Raw genomic sequence first — 24,593 nt, forward strand, 5'->3', positions numbered from 1 at the left:
TCAATTGGATTTAAGTCAGGACTCTGGCTCGGCCATTCAAGAACATTCACAGAGTTGTTCTGAAACCACTCCTTCGTTATTTTAGCTGTGTGCTCATTGTCTTGTTGGAAGGTGAACCTTCGGCCCATTCTGAGGTCCTGAACACTCTGGAAAAGGTTTTTGTCCAGGATATCAATGTACTTGGCTGCATTCATCTTTCCTTCAATTGCAACCAGTCGTCCTGTCCCTGCAGCTGAAAAACAACCCCACAGCATGATGCTGCCACCACCATGCTTCACTGTAGGGATGGTATTAGGCAGGTGATGAGCAGTGCCAGGTGTTGTCCACACATACCGCTTAGAATTAAGACCAAAAAGTCAGAGAATTTTATTTCTCAGAGTCTGGGAGTCCTTCAGGTGTTTTTTGGCAAACTCGATGCGGGCTTTCATGTGTTTTGCACTGAGAAGAGGCTTCCGTCGGGCCACTCCGCCATAAAGCCCCGACTGATGGAGGGCTGCAGTGATGGTTGTCTTTCTAGAACTTTGTCCCATCTCCCCGCTGCATCTCTGGAGCTCAGCCAGAGTGATCTTTGGGTTCTTCTTTACCTCTCTCACCAAAGCTTTTCTCCCCCGGATGCTCAGTTTGGCCGGACGGCCAGTTCGAGGAAGAGTCCTGGTCATCACAAACTTCTTCCATTTAAGGATTATGGAGGCCGCTGTGCTCTTAGGAACCTTAAGTGCAACAGACATTTTTTTGTAGCCTTGGCCAGATCTGTGCCTTGCCACAATTCTGTCTCTCAGCTCTTCAGTCAGTTCCTTCGACCTCATGATTCTCATTTGAGAAAGTCATCTGACTTTACACTGTGAGCTGTAAGGTCTTCTATTGACAGGTGTGTGCTTTTCCCAATCAAGTCCAATCAATATAATTAAGCACAACTGGACTCCAAGGAAGGTGTAGGCCCATCTCAAGGATGATCAGAAGAATTGGACAGCACCTGAGTTAAATATACAAGTGTCACAGCAAAGGGTCTGAATACTTATGGCCATGTGATATTTCAGTGTTTATTTTGTAATAAATCTGCAAAAATGTCTACAAGTCTGTGTTTTTCTGACAATGGGTGCTGTGTGTGCATGAACGAGGAAAAAAATGAAATTAATTGATTTTAGCAAATGGCTGCAATATGACAAAGAGTGAAAGATTTAAGGGGGTCTGAATACTTTCCGAACCCACTGTGTATACTGTATATACAGTATACATATACTTATTAATATATATATACTTATTCATATACATACAGTACAGGCCAAAAGTTTGGACACACCTTCTCATTCAATGCGTTTCCTTTATTTTCATGACTATTTGGTACATTGTAGATTCTCACTGAAGGCATCAAAACTATGAATGAACACATAGGAATTATGTATTTAACAATAAAGTGTGAAATAACTGTAAATATGTCTTATATTTTAGATTCCTCAAAGTAGCCACCCTTTGCTTTTTTGTTGTTAATAAAATATATAATAATAATATTAAATATAATATGTGTTAATAATAATATGTTATTATATATATATATATAATATTATTATTATATATTTTATTAACAACAACAAAACAATGATTTTATTAACAACAAAAAAGCAAAGGGTGGCTACTTTGAGGAATCTAAAATCTAAGACATTTAGAGTTATTTCACACTTTTTTGTTAAGTACATCATTCCACATGTGTTCATTCATAGTTTTGATGCCTTCAGTGAGAATCTACAATGTAAATAGTCATGAAAATAAAGGAAACACATTGAATGAGAAGGTGTGTCCAAACTTTTGGCCTGTACTGTATATATATATATATTTATTCATATACATATATATATACATTTACACTAAAGTTCAGATTCATATACATATTAATATACATATATATACATTTACACTAAAGTTCAGATTCATATACATATTAATATACATATATATACAGTATATACATATTAATATACATACCGTATATACATTTACACTAAAGTTCAGATTCATATACATATTAATATACATATATATAATTATATATACAAATACATATATATATATACATTTACACTAGTTCACAGATGTCTTTAAGTCTGTATAGTCAGCGCACCTCCTTTTATTAGACAGCATGAGTATTACCCAGATCTGCCTTAGGCAATAAAAGGCAATAAAAGGCCTCTCTAAAATGTGCAATTTTATCTTGAAAAGAGACATTTATTAGGTGTGTGTGTGTGTGTGTGTCCAGGGTGTACACAGTGATGAAGCAGGTCCTGGAGAATCTCCGTCACCCTCGCTTCCAGTTCACAGAGCAGGAGGACGAGGCCGACATCCTCTGGTCCTTCTCCCACCTCAGAGACTACAGGTCAGAGGTCAGGGGTCAGGAGGAGGAGGCTGACATCCTCTGGTCCTTCTCTCAACTCAGAGATTACAGGTCAGAGGTTAGGGGTCAGGAGGAGGGGGCGGACATCCTCTGGTCCTTCTCTCACCTCAGAGACTACAGGTCAGAGGTCAGTTACAGGTCAGTTACAGGACAGTTACAGGACAGTTACAGGACAGTTACAGGTCAGTAGGTCAGTTACAGTTCAGCTACAGACCGGTTACAGGTCAGTTACAGGACAGTTACAGGTCAGTAGGTCAGTTACAGGTCAGTTACAGGACAGTAGGTCAGTTACAGGTCAGAGGTCAGGGGTCAGGAAATTAATACTGTTATTAATGTGTTATTATCCTGTGTAGAGTCATTTCTCTCTGTCTCGCTCTGTCTCTCTCTCTCTCTGTCCTGCATAGAGTAAACTCTCTCTCTGTCTCTCTCTCTCTCTCTCTCTCTCTCTGTGTCTCTCTCTGTCTCTCTCTCTCTCTCTCTGTCCTGCATAGAGTAAACTCTCTCTCTCTGTCTCTCTCTCTCTCTCTCTCTCTCTGTGTCTCTCTCTCTCTCTGTCTCTCTCTCTCTTTCTCTCTCTGTCCTGCATAGAGTAAACTCTATCTCTCTGTTTCTGTCTCTCTCTCTCTCTGTCTCTCTCTCTCTCTGTCTCTCTCACTTTCTCTCTCTCTCTCTCTTTCTCTCTCTCTCTGTCCTGCATAGAGTAAACTCTATCTCTCTGTCTCTGTCTCTCTCTCTCTCTCTCTGTCCTGCATAGAGTAAACTATCTCTCTCTCTCTGTCTCTATCTTCTCCCCTCCCTGTCTTCATTCCTCTCCCTATCCCCCCCCCCCCCCCTCCTCCCCTGTCTCCCCCCCCCCCCTACAGGAAGTTGAGTGAGGAGCGACCCCATGTGATGGTGAACCAGTTCCCCTGTGAGACGGTGGTCACGGTGAAGGACTGCCTGTCTGCCGTGTCCCGGAGGGCGGGGGGGCGCCGGGGGGCCGACTGGCTGCCTGAGACATTCAACCTGCAGACAGAGCTGCCTCAGTTCATCAGACACTACCAGCAGAGAGCAGAGAGGTTAGACATCAGACATTACCAGCAGAGAGCAGAGAGGTTAGACAGAGCTGCCACAGTTCATCAGACATTACCAGCAGAGAGCAGAGAGGTTAGACAGAGCTGCCACAGTTCATCAGACATTACCAGCAGAGAGCAGAGAGGTTAGACAGAGCTGCCACAGTTCATCAGACATTACCAGCAGAGAGTAGAGAGGTTAGACATCAGACATTACCAGCAGAGAGCAGAGAGGTTAGACAGAGCTGCCACAGTTCATCAGACATGACCAGCAGAGAGGTTAGCCAGAGCTGCCTCAGTTCATCAGACATTACCAGCAGAGAACAGAGAGGTTAGACAGAGCTGTTCATCAGACATCTTGGCTAAAGACAGGAAGTCAGGAGACATCTGGTCAGAGAGGTGAAGTCAGGAGACAGGAGAGAAGGGGAAGTTGCCGCCGCTCTGAGACCTACCTTGGTAAAAAGGGGAACTCCGGGGCTGAGCCAGGCTTGTTTATTCTGAATATACCTACGGGGCAACTCCCTCTCTCCACTGGACGGTTGACTTTAATATTCCAGTGGATCGAGGAGAAACCCCGCACCGTCATACAGCGGTACAAATACACTTTTAAGGTCTGTGTGTATGTGTGTGTGTGTGTGTGTGTGTGTGTGTGTGTGTGTGTGTGTGTGTGTGTGTGTGTGTGTGTGTGTGTGTGTGTGTGTGTGTAGGGGAGAGGACAACCATTGGATCTGTAAACCGTGGAACCTGGCACGCAGTCTGGACACACACATCACCAACAACCTGGATTACATCATCAGACAGAGAGAGAGCACCCCCAAGGTAACCCACACGCCCTGGACTACAGCATCAGACAGAGAGAGAGTATTGAAGGAAGTATTGATGTAAACCATCTTCCTGGACCCCTTATCAGTTTGTCAATACAGAACCGGTATGAAGTAAAACAGGTTATTAGCATTTCTCAACTACTTGTGTTAGTGTTTCAGATAGCTTGGATCTGGATCAGATAAGCAGTGTTTTTTCTAATGGTGGTTTAAGGTGGAGCCAGGAAACAGGAGGATCTCACTGACCTCAGCTGCAGGGCCTAGTGACATCACCAGTACCTCCCACCCTCCCTATCAGGGCTGCAGGGCCTAGTGACATCACCAGTACCTCCCACCCTCCCTATCAGGGCTGCAGGGCCTAGTGACATCACCAGTACCTCCCACCCTCCCTATCAGGGCTGCAGGGCCTAGTGACATCACCAGTACCTCCCACCCTCCCTATCAGGGCTGCAGGGCCTAGTGACATCACCAGTACCTCCCACCCTCCCTATCAGTCACACAACCAGACCCTTACCCTTATCCACCCTTAAAAGCGCCATATAAATATAATGAATTATTATTATTACACTAGATGAGTCCCTCTATGGATACATAATCCTACCTAAAGATAGATACTGATATAGAGATAGATACTGATATAGAGGTAGATATGATATAGAGATAGATAGATACTGATATATAGATAGATACTGATATAGAGATAGATATGATATAGAGATAGATACGGTACTGATATCTGTGTGTGTGTGTGTGTGTGTGTGTGTGTGTGTGTGTGTCTGTGTCTGTGTCTGTGTGTGTGTGTGTCTGTCAGGTGGTGTGTAAGTACCTGGAGGACCCAGTGCTGTTCTACAGGCCGGAGGTGGGCAGCGTGAAGTTTGACGTGCGCTACATGTTGCTGCTGCGCTCTGTGCAGCCTCTGACCCTCTACGCCTACGACGTCTTCTGGCTGCGCTTCGCTAACAGGTCAGGATGAAACATACACACATTACACATGTAATACACACTAACCCTAACCCTATCACAATGGACAATGTACACACATAACCACAAGACAAAATCATCAATATTTACAACTATAAAGTGCAGGACATCTGGCAGGGTTAGTGCAGTGAGTCAGGTGTTGAGTCCTTATAGCAGAGAGGTGATGTTTATATAGACATCTTACATGTATAGACTGTTTATATAGACATCTTACATGTATAGATGTTTATATAGACATCTTACATGTATAGACTGTTTATATAGACATCTTACATGTATAGACTGTTTATATCATAGACATCTTACATGTATAGACTGTTTATATAGACATCTTACATGTATAGACTGTTTATATAGACATCTTACATGTATACACTGTTTATATAGACATCTTACATGTATAGACTGTTTATATAATAGACATCTTACATGTATAGACTGTTTATATAGACATCTTACATGTATAGACTGTTTATATAGACATCTTACATGTATAGACTGTTTATATAATAGACATCTTACATGTATAGACTGTTTATATAGACATCTTACATGTATAGACTGTTTATATAATAGACATCTTACATGTATAGACTGTTTATATAGACATCTTACATGTATAGACTGTTTATATAATAGACATCTTACATGTATAGACTGTTTATATCATAGACATCTTACATGTATAGACTGTTTATATAGACATCTTACATGTATAGATGTTTATATAGACATGTATAGACTGCTTATTTATCGTAAGTTAGGATGTGTTTCTGATATTGGATGAATGACGTCAGACTTCAGGGGTCAGGGATCAGTTGAGGGTGGGGTTATTGAGGGTGGATTTATTGCAGATCTGGGTCCGTGTTCTTTGCACACATCACAGAACCTGAACAAGAGTACAAGTGGAAAGCTTCTCCCTTCATACCCAGAGTATTGGGTAACCGTGCCGACGTCTGTCACATGACATCTGTCTGACATGAATCACCTAACCCAGGGGTCGGCAACCCAAAATGTTGAAAGAGCCATATTGGACCAAAAAAACAAAAAGCAAATCTATCTGTCCGCAAAAAATTAAAAGCCTTATATAAGCCTTATAATGAAGGCAACACATGCTGTATTGTGCTTTACAAAAGTGAAACACTAGGATAATGTAAAGGGGGTCTGGGGGTTCTCACCCCCAATTATTTTTTACAGAGTAGATGCAATTTTGTGTATTCTGGTGCCTTTTGACAGGTGGGTTGATACTTTTATCTGGCTATACTAGCATGAGAAAAAAGAAATATGGATCATTTTGTAATTTCATCCGGAGGAAGTGAGCAAACCAAGAGATCGTCAGCCAAAAAATAGACAAATCTACTCTACAGACTGTACACTACAGTACCAAATGAAAACTAGCCTCCCTTGTCCTCTTTTCACTATTTTAAGTTAAACTTAACCCTCTCAGCAGCACGGGAGCGCCGGTGCCCAAATGTCATACCTTCTTTAGAAGTTCATAATTCTGAAACGGTTGGAGCTAAAGTTTTTTTGAATTTAAATATGATGACTGCTAAACCTATAAACTAATTAGAAACGGAGATGTAAAGCTCTGGCATACCTCTATGTATAATAATATATATGTAATTTAGATAGGTGGACACTTGGCTAAATAACTGGGGGAGGGACACAGGGATAAAGAAATAACAAACTGTAGATTTAATACAACCTAGAATACGTAATACACAAACATAAATGCAATGGCAGATATCTTAACTATGGTACCAGGTTGGAGCTCTTGGATGGTGACACGTAGAGGGGAGAGTCCAGTGATGTGGAATGATGGAGGGGATATGGGGGATAACAGCGATGTTGATGGGGGAACTGTCCTGGGATGATCGGCGGGAGGTGCAGGGGGGCCACGCACACAGCTACCCAGAACGCGGGACGGTGGAGGCAAGTGTATCTCGCCCACTGTCCCTGGCAATCGGCGTCCCAAGGTCCGCGATACGTGGGGCGGCTATGGCTAGCTACGGTTGGAAGCTCCGTTAGCAGCTAGCTAGCGCCTCCTCGCCTCTTCACTGCACACAAGGCAGCTGACAGTCCAAACTATATTAACATTCTATAATAACAACGTATAGTAACGTTGGTTACTATTTCTCGGCTGTATCACTCACACTAACTAAATAATGTACCCCGGTTCTGGTCTCCAAACATTCAACGTCCAACAACTCGCTGGTCTCAACTCTCTTCTCAACTCACCCACATACGCATCGATATATCGAGACACTCGCGCGAGCACACACACTTCTGAGAGCTCGCGCGTAGTTCAAAGAAAAGCCGCTAACTGAACTACGGCATCATTACTTAAAAACAATAAACGAAATCAAAGAGAAGAAAAAAGGGGGAAACCTAGCTGGCTGGGGGCAAGGTAATTTCCTATGAATTATTAATTACTCAAACTGAGCTTAATCGAACTAATCGATGTGCATCTGGACCGTCATAACAACTACTCTGTCTGAGGTTAACCTCTGACCTCTCCAGGGTTAGGGTTATGTTAACATAACATATTAGTTAACATAACCCTAACCCTGGAGAGGTCAGAGGTTAATCCTAACCCTGGAGAGGTCAGAGGTTAACCCTAACCCTGGAGAGGTCAGAGGTTAACCCTAACCCTGGAGAGGTCAGAGGTTAACCCTAACCCTAGGAGAGGTGAGACCGTTATTTTGTCTGTTAGAGGGAGACCGAGACCGGAGTGGGGAAAAAGATTTAACAAAAATATGTATTACTTAACTCAAGATCAAAGTAACTGTTTAACATAAATTAAATGGAGTGTGTCCATCAGTATGTCAGTGGTGTGTGTGTATGTAGTGATGTTACGTTCGACGCAGTAGTCACGACACGGCGTCGATCTTCCGACGCTGTTAAAGGAGCACAGTCTAATACTGGGCTACTGAGATGCTAACCCGCGGACTCTGGTTGACGCGCCGTGCGTTCTAGTTTGATGTGTTCTGTTGGTTATACACGATCCGTAGTCATTGGTTTGCTGCATAAAAAACCTTTATTGCGTTACTAAGTGCCACATTCCATTTGGCTTAATCACTGGTATAAAACAATAACAATCACAAACTCAGCGCCTTTGCGTTCAAACCTATTTGCCCTTCCGGGGTCAACACCTGACGATAACAACAAATGTACTACCTTATAAAGACCTGCCTCAGGTATTGTGACAGCGCCACCCCATGCCCACACAGTGAATTACAACACATATGACAGGACCATATCTGGCGCCTACAGACGCAATGTGCGTCGATACAAATGTATCGATGCTTGTGTCAATTTGGCAAAAACCACGTGATTACTCGAACGAAGCTTCGTACGTCACACAAGCACCTCTGACCATGTTGCAATTATGAATCTATGACTATCTTTGTATGTTCTATATCTATCTATCAATATCTACCGATCTCCTGTCTATTTCTATCTCTGTGTCTGTCAATAAATGGATTCTGTCTAGCGTCCGTATGTCTCCACTCGGACTACAACCCTCGAATATGAGTGAGTTCCACGTCATTTTATGCAGTACGAAACTTGGAACACTGCCTCGTTTGCGGAATGATATAGACTAGCCAGATAGATACACAAAAAACGTTGCCTTTTCATTTACACAAGCAATACATATTTTATTGTTCACATAAGCGCATCTCTGTCCAGTTCCCACAATATAGCCTTGTTTTGCACTCTTTCCCTGTTCCACGAGCACGTCCCAACAATGTTGGCCCTGTTATGACATGTTGACCATTTATATCTGCTCCAATTGTCAAACAGCCATGTCCCACACATGCTGAAATGTCATTCAGATTTGTATCCTTACATGTCATGGGGATAGTGGTGGTCTAGTGAATAGTGAATTGGACTGGTGACCGGAAGGTTGTGAGTTTAAATCCTGCCTGAAACACCACCACTAGTGTGCCCTTGAGTAAATCCCTAAATTACTCCAGGGGGAATGTCCCTGTAAGTAGCTTTTGGATTAAAAGCGTTAATTTGCTATTCTATTCTGTTCCTATCAGATATGGACACAACGGTTGCATTTATTTATTTATTCATATATGTATTTATTATAGTCTACTTGACACACCAACATTTAAGACTACATATGGATGTATGGTCACATACACATCGACACAGTTTGTCACAGCACCTTTATTGAAGACATCACAGATGACGGTGGGCTTATTGTATTTTGACTTGTGAATCAGTCGATACAGCCGCCATACCATGACCTGACCAGCAGATAGCATTATGGAGCTGCTGTATCGACTGCATCGATCGATCAACACTTTTTCCAACACAATTGTGCTGAATGTGTCAATGCTTCAAAAGCTTCGTTTCCCCCATCACTATTAGGGCTTTCACACCGGCAAAGAACCGTGCCGGTTCGTGTTCGCGTTCGGAACCTCCGAACGTTGGTGCTGTCTGGCGAACGAGCCCGTGTTCACACCAGTGTAACCTGAACCATCCGCGTCATCAACGTTGGGTGATGAAGGGGCGGGATAAACAAAAAAAATCACAACTACATGGCAGCTACTTCACTGGAAAAGAGGATAATATCTTCCACTACAGTATCTGAAATAAACACAATTTTCTATTAAACAAAACAAAATACACTTTCTACACACGTATAGATTTAGATTAGATTACATGTTGTCTACTTCCTCCTTGCTGGTCTCTGCAGCCTAGAATATGACACACCCACTGAGGACGTGACTGTTCTACGTTTTGGTTCGCGCTTGAGAACCACTATTTTCTGGTTCCCGCTGCGAACCAACTTTTCAGGCTCCGAACCAATTGAGTTGCGGTCTGAATGCGCCGGCCGGTTCCAGACTGCACAGTTATTTGCCGGTGTGAACACCCTATATGTGTATGTATGGATGAGTGGAATATGTAGTGAAAGCCGTGTTGTCAGTGTAAACCTAAAAAGCCACAACAACACAGAATAGTGAGTGTGGAGAGCAAGAAGGGCTGCAGGACTGGAGAAGCAGGGCTTTTGTTAGCAGCAACTGGAGGCATCAGCAGGTGTGGCTGGTCAGGCCTAATGAGACCAGCTGATCGTTCTCCAACCTGTAGAGGGCAGCAAACACCAACAACCAGCATCCCTGACACCCTCCAGAGGCAGAGACCTTGGTCTGTCAGCTTATCTCAGACAAAGACAGACTGTTGAGTTAGTTAGTTGAGTTATACAGGAAGGTCACTTGAGGTCAAAACCCTCCCTTCCTGAGTGAAGATGTGGAGTGAGCGTGGGCGCAGAAACACACCATCTGGACAGGAGAAACATTTGTACAGCACCTTTCCCAGACCAAGGGTCACAAAGTGTTTTACATATAGAGAACATAATAAAGAAGAAACCAGGGCTCTCAAGTCTCACGCATTGGGCGTGAGACAAGGTGTGGCGTGTGAACGGGTTGAAATGCGTGTGTCTCACGCCCAATGCGTGAGACTTGAGAGCCCTGAGAAACACAATAAAACATAATAAAAGAGCAAAAGCCACAGCAGGTTAAAACAGGCAAACAAGGGAGAGGGAGAGAGGAAGAGGGAGGGAGGGAGAGAGGGAGAGGGGGGGATGGAGAGGGAGGGGGAGAGGGGGGGACAGAGAGGGAGGGAGACCAAAGATATTGCACTCTGAGCATTTCTAATGATCATCAAACATGGTGCTGTTTCTAATAATCATCACATTTTTTATCAGACAACAGGTGTACAACAACATCAACAGGACACAGAAAGACAGGCCCTTTGTCTGACTGTTTATTTATCTGACTGTTTATCTGTCTGTTTGTCTGACTGTTTGTCTGTCTGTTTATCTGACTGTTTATCTGTCTGTTTGTCTGACTGTTTATCTGTCTGTTTGTCTGACTGTTTATCTGTCTGTTTGTCTGACTGTTTATCTGTCTGTTTGTCTGACTGTTTATCTGTCTGTTTGTCTGACTGTTTATCTGTCTGTTTTGTCTGACTGTTTATCTGTCTGTTTGTCACACACACTGTCTGTCTGAACCACACACACAGGCCCTTCTCTAATGCCCTGTCCACCCCACCCCCCCAGGCCTTTCTCCCTGGACCACCTTGATGACTACCAGAAACACTTCACTGTGATGAACTACGCTGAGGGGGTGGAGCTTAAACAGGTGAGGGAGAGGAGGGAGGGAGAGAGGGAGGGAGAGCGGGAGGGAGAGCGCTAGGCTACTGCCTTTTTAAAATGAGTCTCTTTATTTAGTGCTGGATACTGTTGCTACTACACAGCACTTTATGTTCAGCACTTCATGTCTCTCATGTCCTTTCATTTTCATTTAATTTCACTGCAGGTTTTACTTTGTATTTCTGTGCATGTGACAAAGTCCCCTTGAACCCTCGGAGGGAGGGAGAGGGAGGGAGGGAGAGGGAGGGACAGGGAGGGGGAGAGGGAGGGACAGGGAGGGAGGGAGAGGGAGGGAGGGGGAGAGGGAGGGAGAGGGAGGGAGGGAGAGGGAGGGACAGGGAGGGGGAGAGGGAGGGACAGGGAGGGAGGGAGGGAGAGAGGAAGAGGGAGGGAGGGAGAGAGGGAGAGGGGGGGATGGAGAGAGGGGGAGAGGGGGGGACAGAGAGGGAGGGAGACCAAAGATATTGCACTCTGAGCATTTCTAATGATCATCAAACATGGTGCTGTTTCTAATGATCATCAAACATGGTGCTGTTTCTAATGATCATCAAACATGGTGCTGTTTCTAATGTTTCTAATGATCATCTGGATTATGAATGGTGAAGAAATACTTGACACAGGTCTGATGTTAATTGAACAATCTGTTTATTGATACAAAGTAACATACATCCAATCTCTTTATTGATACAAAGTACCATACATCCAATCTCTTTATTGATACAAAGTAACATCCAATTCTCATAGGAATGGTCCAGATCCTCTGACACAAACACCTGGGCTGTTATACCTCCTGTGACACTGCAGACGGCTCTTATCTGATTGGTCGAGCCTGGCTTTTTCTTATCTGATTGGTCTAGCCTGGCTTTCTCTTTTCTGATAGGTCTGGCCTTTTCTGGCCAGACCCTTTGCTGGCATATCAGCCCAATAGAGCTCTCAGGTCTTTTGACGCTGGTTTTCTCTATGTACAAAAGAAGAGATTTGGTGAGGCTGCATTCTCACTTCATCCACCCAGATTGTGTCTCACTGCCAGTTTACCTTAGGGATGCAACCTCAGCAAATATGTTCAAGTCAAGACTAAAACCCCATCTTTTTAATATTGCCTTTAAATGACTAAATGATTAAATGATGATTATATAATAATTGGAGCACTTTGAGCTGCAACGTTTGCAGGAAGTTTTTATTATTATTATTATTGTTATTATTATTGTTGTTGTTGTTGTTATTATTGTTGTTGTTTATTGTTATTATTTTTATTAGTAGTATTGTTATTGTTTTTATTATTAATAATAATATAATTATTATTGTTATTATTATCAGCCCAAATGTTACATGAGATACATTATATACATTATATACATCTCTGGGGGGTCTGGTTTGTATATGAGAGAAGCGTCTGCTTCTTCTCTCAGCCGACCATGACATCCTGTGACCTTCTGTGACATCCTGTTCATTTCACACACCATGTTCTTTTAAGCACATTGTATTCATCTGCACAATTGAATACAGTTGATTAATGGAAGCATTTGCATAGTTATGCTGATTATTACTTGTTGTTTATTAAAACATTCATGAAGAATATAAACATAAAAGGATATTTTCCAACAGTCGTTGCATAGTTTCTAAATCTAAACCAGGGCCCTATTCCACGAAGCTCGATAAAGTTCTAAGCCTCGATAAAGTTTTAAGCCTCGAAAATGTTAGCTTGCGTTCGGTGCCATCAACCTGGCTCAAATAATTCGCTGCTTGGTTGAGCTCCTTCTGAGTCAGATATAACTAGCCTGGTCGCGACCAGGCTAAAACACAGGCTATAGTGAGACGCGCGTCAAAAAAGGCCCACAGGCGGAAACTACATCCCGAACGATAGTTCCTCCCTAGGAAATATTAGTTCCCACTTCACACGAGATAGATAGATTAGATAGTTTGACTGTGTGATAGATAGATAATTTGATATTTTGAAAGTGTGATCGATCGATAGATAGTTTGATTGTGTGATAGATAAATCGATATATCAATAAAGAAAAGAGTGTAAAAAAAAAGTTATTGTCTCAACTTGCATTGCTGTCATCACAGCAGTCTGGCTGGCGTAGTGGTTAAGGCTGCGGACTGGAGTTCCAAAGGTTGCGAGTTCGAGACTTGACTAAGTCATTCATTTTTATTTTTTTTTACATTTAACCGAAGATTTCATGCAAAGGTTTCAAACACCATTGTAATCGTGTCAGTTCTTGTAAATTAGCCTGCACCATAATTTTATAGCCTACAATACTTTTTTTGATGAGATTTTAGATTAGATTCAGACAACGAAATGCAGTAAAAAGTGCGCCTGAAGAGGGATTCGAACCACTGATATAAAATGACGATTAAATCCTATGGCAGCAGTCAATACCACTAGGCCATTGTGGCGATATGACGGTTTGTAGCCTGCTGCGGATATCACCACAGTAGTAATATTCATTTATTAAAATATGAACATATAACAATAACTGGGGCTAGTATGACCTACGCATTTAATCGGTCAGCAATTTCTTGCCAAACCATTTCCCTCGCCTTGTTAATTGCGGCAGTATTGCACTATTTTACATCTTATTTTTCCGTCTTCATAAAAATCAATAATTCGGAATGCTGCGCAAATGTAGTACCCCTGCAGAGTGGAGTATCTTCATTTCGACAGATCGACACTTCAGGGCTTTTTATGTCTGCGTGCACGCGCCCATATCGAAGATTTGTAAGCCTGTCTTCTGTGAACACTGATGACACAAGGCTGATCCTCGTTCGAGGAATCACCTGAGGCTTGATTTCCAATCTCGAGTTCCCTGAGCGCCGCATTTATTTATAGCGCCGCTATACTGATCCACCTTTAGTGGAATGACCCCCTGATGTTCTGTTCATCATGTTATTATATAACTGTATCTCACAACAAACTCCATGATGTTGATGATGTTGTTGACATCATAGTGGTTACAGGTGATGATGTTGTTGACATCATAGTGGTTACAGGTGATGATGTTGTTGATATCATAGTGGTTACAGGTGATGATGTTGTTGATATCATAGTGGTTACAGGTGATGATGTTGTTGATATCATAGTGGTTACAGGTGATGATGTTGTTGATATCATAGTGGTTACAGGTGATGATGTTGTTGATATCATAGTGGTTACAGGTGATGATGTTGTTGATATCATAGTGGTTACAGGTGATGATGTTGTTGACATCATAGTGGTTACAGGTGATGATGTTGTTGATATCATAGTGGTTACAGGTGATGATGTTGTTGATATCATAGTGGTTACAGGTGATGATGTTGTTGACATCATAGTGGTTACAGGTGATAATGTTGTTGATATCATAGTGGTTACAGGTGATGATGTTGTTGATATCATAGTGGTTACAGGTGAGGATGTTGTTGACATCATAGTGGTTACAGGTGATGATGTTGTTGATATCATAGTGGTTACAGGTGATGATGTTGTTGATATCATAGTGGTTACAGGTGATAATGTTGTTGACATTATAGTGGTTGCAGGTGATGATATTGTTGACATCATAGTGGTTACAGGTGAGGATGTTGTTGACATCATAGTGGTTACAGGGAGATCAACAGGCCCTGGATCTGTCCTCTCTGTCTGGCTGGTCTGGGAGGTTCCTCTGCCTCAGATGGAACACATATGATAGTTATGTTTAAGATATACCACGATGGCTCTGCTAATCACACACACACACACACACACACACACAGACAGTGAAAGTACACTCCTTGCCTCCATTCAGTGTGATAATGTCGTCGTCCCCTCCTCCCCCCCCTCCTCTTCCCCCCCCAGGTTCACTATGATGACTTCATCCCCATGTTTGAGGAGCAGTACCCCCAACACCCCTGGAAGGAGGTGCAGGTGCGCACACATCCTCTCTGCCTGACTTCCTGTTTGTTCTCTAGTGTGACCTTTCACCCTCTACCATTCCTAACCCTCTACCATTCTCTATCAAGGTTATTGTGTTGTTGTTTACATTATTAATCTCTGTCTCTCTCTCTCTCTCCCCCCTACACACTTTCTCTCTCTCCCCTACACACTCTCTCTCTCTATCTCTCTCTCTGTGTTTGTCTTCCTCCCTCCCTCCCTCCCCCCCTCCCTCCTCCCTCCTCCCTCCCCCCTCCCTCCTCCTCCCTCCCCCCTCCCTCCCCCCCTCCTCTCTCAGAGGGAGGTATTCAAGGCGTTTGCAGAGTTGTTCCAGGCCGCCTCGTCTCGTCCAGCGCCGTATGGCTTCTGTCCGTACCAGGGCTCCAGAGCCATCTACGCTGTGGACCTGATGCTGTCCTGGAGGGAGGGGGCCGGAGGTGAGGGTTGGGGGGGGGGGGGGGGGGGGGGATGGAGGAGGGGGGGGAGGTGGAGGCTCTGCTGTGAAGCTGCTGTTGTTCTCCATCTCAAGGTCTTGGCTGAGGAGCAGCAGATTTCAAAGCAGAAGCTCCAGATAATTTATCACACCTCCCTCCCCCAACCAAAATCAAATCAAATCAATTTTTATTTGTATAGCGCATTTCTTACAAGATGCAACTCAATGCGCTTCACACAATGAAAATGTTCAGTCAATCAGTCAATCAATCAATCAATACTGACAGAGCCGCGAGCAGGCAAAAGTAAAAACCTGTATACTATGTAGCCAGGAAAAATTCCCTTGCAGCCCTCTACCAATAGAGCGACTACTAGCCAGTTTGCTTACCAGTACCCAGCGGTCCCCAAGGGGAGGCCAAGGACCACCTTGACCAACCAAGAGCTCCAACACTCCCAACACACACACACACACACACACACACACACACACACACACACACACTCCCAACACACACACTCCCAACACACACACACACACACACACACACACACACACACACACACACACACACACTCCCAACACAAGGCAAGGCAAGGCAAGTTTATTTGTATAGCACATTTCATACAACAGGGGCAATTCAAAGTGCTTTACTTGCATTATTTAAAAATACAGCAAGAGCAGCATAGTAAGAAAATAAAAATTACAATGAATAAAAGCTAATATAAGAAGTAAATAGATAAAACATTTAATAAGACAATAGTTGATGGAAAAAATACATTGATAGAAGTGTTTGTGTTTAATCATAACTGCTGTAAAACATGAAGGTTTTTAGCTTAGATTAAAATATTTTAAGGGTTTGGGCCTGTTTGATTTCTTCAGGGAGTTTGTTCCAGGAGCATGCAGCAGCGTGACTGAAAGCTGCTGCACCGTGTTTTGTTTTTACTCTTGGAATGATTAGCTGATTATCCTCAGCTGACCTTAGGGACCTTGCGGGAATATAGGGTGGGAGGAGATCTGATATGTATTTTGGTCCAGGACCTTTTTGTGATTTGTATGTAATTAGGAGGATTTTGAATTCAATTCTCTGAGAGACTGGTAGCGAGTGCAGGGATCTCAGGATTGGTGTAATGTGTTAAAATGTCTTTGTTTTTGTTAGGACCCTAGCAGCGGCATTTTGGATGAGCTGCAATATATGAACAGCTCCTTTAGATAGGCCTGTTAGTAGACCATTACAATAATCAAGTCTACTCAAAACAAATGCATGGATGAGTTTTTCAAGTTCTTGCTTGGACATGAAACCAGTGGCGTAGCGCAAAATCCCGGGGCCCCCCCGCAAGGTGGCGGCGGGGGCCCTTTCGCAACGGAGTAAAAAAAAAAAAAAAAAAAAAACGTGCGTTTTTTAGAGGCCGATGCGTTATTGACGTTGCGAAATTTCGCAATATGCACTCTACATTCTAAATGCTTGACTTAGCAAAAGGTACAAACAAGTGAGAGCAATAACTAAAACCAAATGGTAGACTACATCAGTAGAATGTATTATAAGTAGAAAAGTACAAGCTTTATTTCTTTTTTAGACACTTTGACACTTTTTTTTCAAAGTGTGGTGTGCATAGCAGCGTGATATCTGTAAACATACAAGCTGTAGACTCTCCGCTAAGGGTTGCCAGATGGGATTGAGAATTTCCAACCTAACCAATCTAAAAACTTCTAAATCCACCAAAAAACAGCCCATCTGGCAACCCTGTCTCCGCTGCATCAGAGTCTACTTGTTGCGTAAAATTGGCCATGGTTAGTCAAATCCTTTGTTGGACATCTCGTTTCTTAAGTCCTGGTATATTGTGGCATGTCTTTACTGTTTGCCATCTGGTCTAGGAATACCCAGGGAGACGCAGACAGCAGAAGTAGAATAGAATAGTAGAATAGAAAAAGAAACAGCTATATATAGCCTAACCATGCTGAATTATGTACCTGTATGATGCACTGACAGCCTGTGACTGTGAACCTGGCCGGACCCTGCCCTTCTGCCTGAGTTTGAGTATGATGCTGCCCAAATAAATGTTATTGTTTAGTGCTGTACGCTTTCGTGGTATTATATTGTGTGAATTATCATCTGTATGTTGTTTTTCTTTCACTCGACTAACCGCCGAGATAATACTTGAGACATGTACTTCCGTAAACATAAATTTTTATTTGATTTTTTTACAATATCGGACCGACAGTCCCACATATAGCGGCTATAATGTCCGAATAGAGAATCTACCACCACCTAAAGAATGCTTATTGTACTTTGTATTGTATTTTCGCTTGCTCATTTTCCTTGTGTCTCGCTGCCTACGTGTGACGTCAAAGTCATGTTGCTATTGGATACGGCTAACTATGTATATATTTTTTAAATATAGGCCTATATATTAAAATTAAGGTTGACACAATGAAGGGCCACTTATTTTCTTTGTTTTATATTTTTTTTAATTATAAAAAAAATAAAAATAAATTTGGATCCAATGTTAGGGGGCCCCCTAGTGGCTGGGGCCCCCCCGCGGTGCGTCGCTTGCGGGCCCGTCCGCTACGCCACTGCATGAAACCTCTCATTCTTGTTATGTTTTTTTTTAGGTGATAGTAGGCTGATTTAGTTATCGAGTTTATGTGGCTGTTGAAGTTTAGATCAGAGTCTAGAATTACACCAAGATTTCTGACCTGTTTTTTAGTTTGAAGAGAGAAAGAATCAAGTTTTGCACTGACTTTCGATCTTTTGTTAGGTACACCGAGTACAATTATCTCTGTTTTGTCCTTAGTTGGAGGAAGTTTTGTGTCATCCAGGCGTTTATTTTTATTTATTATTATTATTTATTATGCAATTACAGAGATTGTCAATGGGACTATAGTTGTTCGGTGACAGGGCTATGTAGATTTGAGTGTCATCCGCATAGTTAATTTTGTTCTTTTTTATGATGTGTCCCAATGGAAGCATGTAGAGATTGAATAGAAGGGGCCAAGGATTGACCCTTGGGGAACCCCACATGTCATTTTAATTTGGTCCGATACAAAGTTGCCAATGGAGACATAGTAGCTTCTGTCCTGTAGGTAGGATCTAAACCAGTTTAGGGCAGTGCCCGAAAGTCCTACCCAGGTAGTGTTTAGTCTATCTGTTAGAATGTTGTGGTCTACAGTGTCAAAGGCACTAAGATCTAGTAGTACCAAACCGAGATTTTTCCGGAGTCTGTGTTTACGCGAATGTCATTAAAGACCTTAATAAGGGCCGTTTCAGTGCTATGAAAGCCTGATTGAAAGTCATCGAAGAGATCATTTAGGGTCAAATAATTGCTAAGTTGTTCGTGGGCAACCATTTCAATAATTTTTCCTGTACAGGGAAGGTTTGATATGGGTCTGTAGTTGTTTAGTACAAATGGGTCTAGGCCGTTCTTTTTTTAGTAGAGGCTTAATAACTGCAGTTTTCAGGGCTTCAGGGAAGATTCCTAATGAAAGGGAAGTGTTGATTATTTGTATTAGTTCACCTGCCATGCAGCTAAATATGTTTTTTTTTTTTAAATGTGAAATATCTAGGCCTTTGGTGATGATAAGGTCTAGAGCAGGGGTCCCCAAACTTTTTTCTGTGAGGGCCACATCATTTTTCCTTTCTGTGATGGGGGGCCTGGGTCGGTCTCTAACATAAAATAATATGGAACGGAGTGAAATGGAGGCGGTTGCGCGAAGTAATTGCGCGCAGGAGAGCACTGGTGGATGCAAACAAAGTCTAAACAGTTGAATTTGGATGGAATTTATACCTATAGTGATATGTCAATGAAATATAATTAGTTTTACAGTCTGATACATGAGGGAGGACCCTTATCATACACGGGGGGACCCATGAACAGGGCTCGACAGTGCGACCATTTCACTCGCAATTGCGACTAAAAATACATCTGTGCGACTAGAGAAATAAATTCACGAGCACACTGTGCGAGTACAGATTATTTTATTTTTATTTTTATTTTATTTTTTTATTCTAAAAATAAATCTGCGCGAACCGTGTGGCCACATTTTAAGCCGTCAGCCAGCCCGCTACGACCACGGGAAGTCATGTTAAAAGTGAAGTTACTTCTGTTAAACTGGCGCTAAGCTAACATTGCTAATCGCTAACTCCCTCCTGGGCCTTAAAGAGACAAGCGCCCTTTTCTCATCTCAAGCTTCATTAGCTTCATTAGCTCACCACATCTACAGATTTGGTCCCACACACTCCAGATTTGAACCCAAGGTTACAACCAGGGTTAACTACCCAGGGTAGAAAGTAGAAAGCTCTCAGACCTTCAGAACCCATTGAAAGTAGTGGAGGTACTCCAGAAGTCCAAATGCATCTCTAACCCTAGGAAACCCTAGGAAGCAAGTTGCCTAATGGCATGAAAATGCAACATGTTGTACTTGAGTGTGGCAGAGAGGTGGGACCCCCGGGGATGGTGGTGTGCTAACAGCTAGCCGCCGCAGAGGCACCGTGCTGGGCTGGCCACCTCCACATGTCACCACCCCGGGCAGCATGGGGCTGGGGACTGGTCATCTGGATGTGGGGTAGTTTAATACCCCTAGATGTGGAGTTGTCTGGCCACCGTGTGTGACTGATGTAGCCTGACCCAGCAGCAGGGAGGTGGGCAGCATGGAGACAGACCTCTGCATGGCCTGGCTGGGCTGCTAGCTGACAGACCTAGCCCTAAAGCCTGGCTGGGCTGCTAGCTGCTAGCTGACAGGCATGACATGGATGAATGAATGAACATGCTGCTAACCAGGAGAACTTGACACAGCTAGTTACCATAATACAATGCCATCAACTCTGCGTCTAGTAGGGCTGTAGGCATGGGCCAATGTGTGATTTTGGTGCAAAAATGGCAAAATCACTAATAAAAACGTGTTATAATAACATTTTTCACTGTGCTCCTAAATGTATTTGTGTGCCCCTAAAATGTTTCATTTAGGACTAGTGAAAAAGGTTAGCGTAGAGCCCTGATGAAGCAGGGCTGTCTGGGGGTCCTTAAACAAGCATCAAACACTTAATTTCTTGCATTCTGGTGAATTGATATGCACCAATTTGTGACCTTTCTGCATCAATTTATGGTGGAAATGTCATTATTTATGTAAAGGAAAACACAATATTCAGGCACCAGATGATCAAAATATAATGTAATATAATGCAATAATAAGTCTCTCAGGCATTCTGTACTTTCAAATATGTATTCTCCTTGAGCAGTCAACATACTATCAGCTATTTCGCTAGCAAAAACGAAAGCTAACTTATTTGCGAAACAGCGCCCCCGCCACCACGTCGGCGCAATGCCGCAATTGCAGTTAGAAATGACAGAAATCCACCGTAGAAAATACGACCGTCAGAGTTTTGTTGAGAGCTGGAGGCGGCAAGAAATATGACGGGGGCGGCCTCCTCATAATTCTCTATACAGGAAAAACCCTGCTTGACACAGATCATGAACAAATGATTTCGTTTTCTCCTGCAGCTGGGCATCTACATTCTCTAATCCCCCATTGTTTCAATTCATCTGGTGCCTACTTGCGGACAGACTCACTGCGGGACACACCTCCTCCGCGATCACATTCATACATTTATTGACAAACTTCTTTGCATTTAAGAATAATAATCACTTGTGCACTGTTGGTTAAAAACCCTGCATTCTGAATCAACTTTTCTCTTTACCAACCGTTTGGCCATTTTTCATCTCTCTGAATTTTCGTTCTAGCTCGCGTGCACCTGCTATAGATCCGCATTCTGTGGGCGGGTGAAACTAACTAATAATGTTATTAATGAAAATAGTTTATAACTAAGGGACATTTTAATTTGAAAGCCAACCTTTAATATCAAATACAGATATGATATGATTAAAACATATATTTAAAGTTTAATTTTCTAAATATGTTTCTGGCATTGTTGAGAGTGTGTGGGGGCGACGTTGTTCAAAGGGCCGGTCCAAGTGTGGGGGTGGGCCGTGTTCGGCCCGCGGGCCGTAGTTTGGGGACCCCTGCTCTAGAGTGTGACCTTGATTATGAGTAGGGACTCACAGAACAGAGAGTTCTTTGGCTTTGTTGTCCTCTGAGTTATCTACATGACACACACACACACACACACACTCCCAACACAAACACACACACACACACACACACACACTCCCAACACACACACACACACATACACACACACACACACACACTCCCAACGCACACACACACACACACACACACGCACACACACACACACACACACACACACACGCGCACACACACACACACACACACACACACACTCCCAACATACACACACACTCCCATGAAGCTATGTGTGATCTGTTCCTGGGTCAGGTGATGTGTAACTGTGTTCCAGGGTCAGGTGATGTGTAACTGTGTTCCAGGGTCAGGTGATGGTCAGGTGATGTGTAACTGTGTTCCAGGGTCAGGTGATGGTCAGGTGATGTGTAACTGTGTTCCTGGTCAGGTGATGGTCAGGTGATGTGTAACTGTGTTCCAGGGTCAGGTGATGGTCAGGTGATGTGTAACTGTGTTCCAGGGTCAGGTGATGGTCAGGTGATGTGTAACTGTGTTCCTGGGTCAGGTGATGTGTAACTGTGTTCCAGGTCAGGTGATGGTCAGGTGATGTGTAACTGTGTTCCAGGTCAGGTGATGGTCAGGTGATGTGTAACTGTGTTCCAGGTCAGGTGATGGTCAGGTGATGTGTAACTGTGTTCCAGGTCAGGTGATGGTCAGGTGATGTGTAACTGTGTTCCAGGTCAGGTGATGGTCAGGTGATGTGTAACTGTGTTCCAGGTCAGGTGATGGTCAGGTGATGTGTAACTGTGTTCCAGGTCAGGTGATGGTCAGGTGATGTGTAACTGTGTTCCTGGTGAGGTGATGGTCAGGTGATGTGTAACTGTGTTCCTGGTCAGGTGATGGTCAGGTGATGTGTAACTGTGTTCCTGGTGAGGTGATGGTCAGGTGATGTGTAACTGTGTTCCAGGGTCAGGTGATGGTCAGGTGATGTGTAACTGTGTTCCTGGGTCAGGTGATGTGTAACTGTGTTCCAGGTCAGGTGATGGTCAGGTGATGTGTAACTGTGTTCCAGGTCAGGTGATGGTCAGGTGATGTGTAACTGTGTTCCAGGTCAGGTGATGGTCAGGTGATGTGTAACTGTGTTCCAGGTCAGGTGATGGTCAGGTGATGTGTAACTGTGTTCCAGGTCAGGTGATGGTCAGGTGATGTGTAACTGTGTTCCAGGTCAGGTGATGGTCAGGTGATGTGTAACTGTGTTCCAGGTCAGGTGATGGTCAGGTGATGTGTAACTGTGTTCCTGGTGAGGTGATGGTCAGGTGATGTGTAACTGTGTTCCAGGTCAGGTGATGGTCAGGTGATGTGTAACTGTGTTCCAGGTCAGGTGATGGTCAGGTGATGTGTAACTGTGTTCCAGGTCAGGTGATGGTCAGGTGATGTGTAACTGTGTTCCTGGTCAGGTGATGGTCAGGTGATGTGTAACTGTGTTCCAGGTCAGGTGATGGTCAGGTGATGTGTAACTGTGTTCCTGGTGAGGTGATGGTCAGGTGATGTGTAACTGTGTTCCTGGGTCAGGTGATGGTCAGGTGATGGTCAGGTGATGTCTAACTGTGTTCCAGGTCAGGTGATGGTCAGGTGATGTGTAACTGTGTTCCTGGTCAGGTGATGGTCAGGTGATGTGTAACTGTGTTCCTGGTCAGGTGATGGTCAGGTGATGTGTAACTGTGTTCCAGGTCAGGTGATGGTCAGGTGATGTGTAACTGTGTTCCAGGTCAGGTGATGGTCAGGTGATGTGTAACTGTGTTCCAGGTCAGGTGATGGTCAGGTGATGTGTAACTGTGTTCCAGGTCAGGTGATGGTCAGGTGATGTGTAACTGTGTTCCAGGTCAGGTGATGGTCAGGTGATGTGTAACTGTGTTCCAGGTCAGGTGATGGTCAGGTGATGTGTAACTGTGTTCCAGGTCAGGTGATGGTCAGGTGATGTGTAACTGTGTTCCTGGTCAGGTGATGGTCAGGTGATGTGTAACTGTGTTCCTGGTCAGGTGATGGTCAGGTGATGTGTAACTGTGTTCCTGGTGAGGTGATGGTCAGGTGATGTGTAACTGTGTTCCTGGTCAGGTGATGGTCAGGTGATGTGTAACTGTGTTCCTGGTCAGGTGATGGTCAGGTGATGTGTAACTGTGTTCCTGGTCAGGTGATGTAACTGTGTGATCTGTCCCTGGTCAGGTGATGTGTGACTGTGTGATCTGTTCCAGGGTCAGGTGATGTAACAGTGTGATCTGTTCCAGGGTCAGGTGATGTAACAGTGTGATCTGTTCCAGGGTCAGGTGATGTAACAGTGTTCCTGGTCAGGTGATGTAACAGTGTGATCTATCCCTGTGTCAGGTGATGTGTAACTGTGTTCCTGGTCAGGTGATGTAATGGCGCTTTTCCACTACTGACCCGAACCGGGCCGCATTTGTATCCGAGCTGTGCCGTGCCGTGCCGTACTTTGAGAAATGCTTCTCCATTATACTGAGCGACCCGGGACAAGGAGGAGTTACGTGTCATAAGATTCCCCCCCCCCCCCCTATACAGATCAGCAGGGGGAAATGCGTGTCTCCTGACACGTTGAGCACTGTGCTTTTTTTGTTGGTGAACTACCGTAATAAACCTAAAAAAGTTCAACTATTCAAAAAGTGCAACTTCTCTGCTTTCAGAAACTGTTTGAATTTTTTAGATTGGGCATATAGTTCATGAATTACGGTAGTTTGAATCCGCTGTAGACGTTGTGGAATCCGCTGTAGACAGCTCCGGTTTCGGAGCAAGACTATCGGCATTAGTCAAATA

General features: G+C 43.6%; 1 protein-coding gene across 1 annotated transcript in view; it reads left to right on the top strand.

Moving 5' to 3' along the window:
- The window catches only part of ttll12 (tubulin tyrosine ligase-like family, member 12), a 43,162-nt gene that overhangs the window by 15,059 nt on the left and 3,510 nt on the right, over positions 1 to 24,593 (top strand). Inside the window, exons 7-13 of the mRNA XM_080538708.1 lie at positions 2,252 to 2,368; positions 3,250 to 3,444; positions 4,146 to 4,257; positions 5,071 to 5,222; positions 11,314 to 11,395; positions 15,224 to 15,292; positions 15,597 to 15,735. Of these exons, the coding sequence (XP_080394834.1) occupies positions 2,252 to 2,368; positions 3,250 to 3,444; positions 4,146 to 4,257; positions 5,071 to 5,222; positions 11,314 to 11,395; positions 15,224 to 15,292; positions 15,597 to 15,735 (866 nt within the window). The remainder of the gene's footprint in view (positions 1 to 2,251; positions 2,369 to 3,249; positions 3,445 to 4,145; positions 4,258 to 5,070; positions 5,223 to 11,313; positions 11,396 to 15,223; positions 15,293 to 15,596; positions 15,736 to 24,593) is intronic.

The sequence above is a fragment of the Nansenia antarctica genome, assembly GCF_963989245.1.
Source record: "Nansenia antarctica genome assembly, chromosome: 8".
NCBI lineage: Eukaryota > Metazoa > Chordata > Actinopteri > Argentiniformes > Microstomatidae > Nansenia > Nansenia antarctica.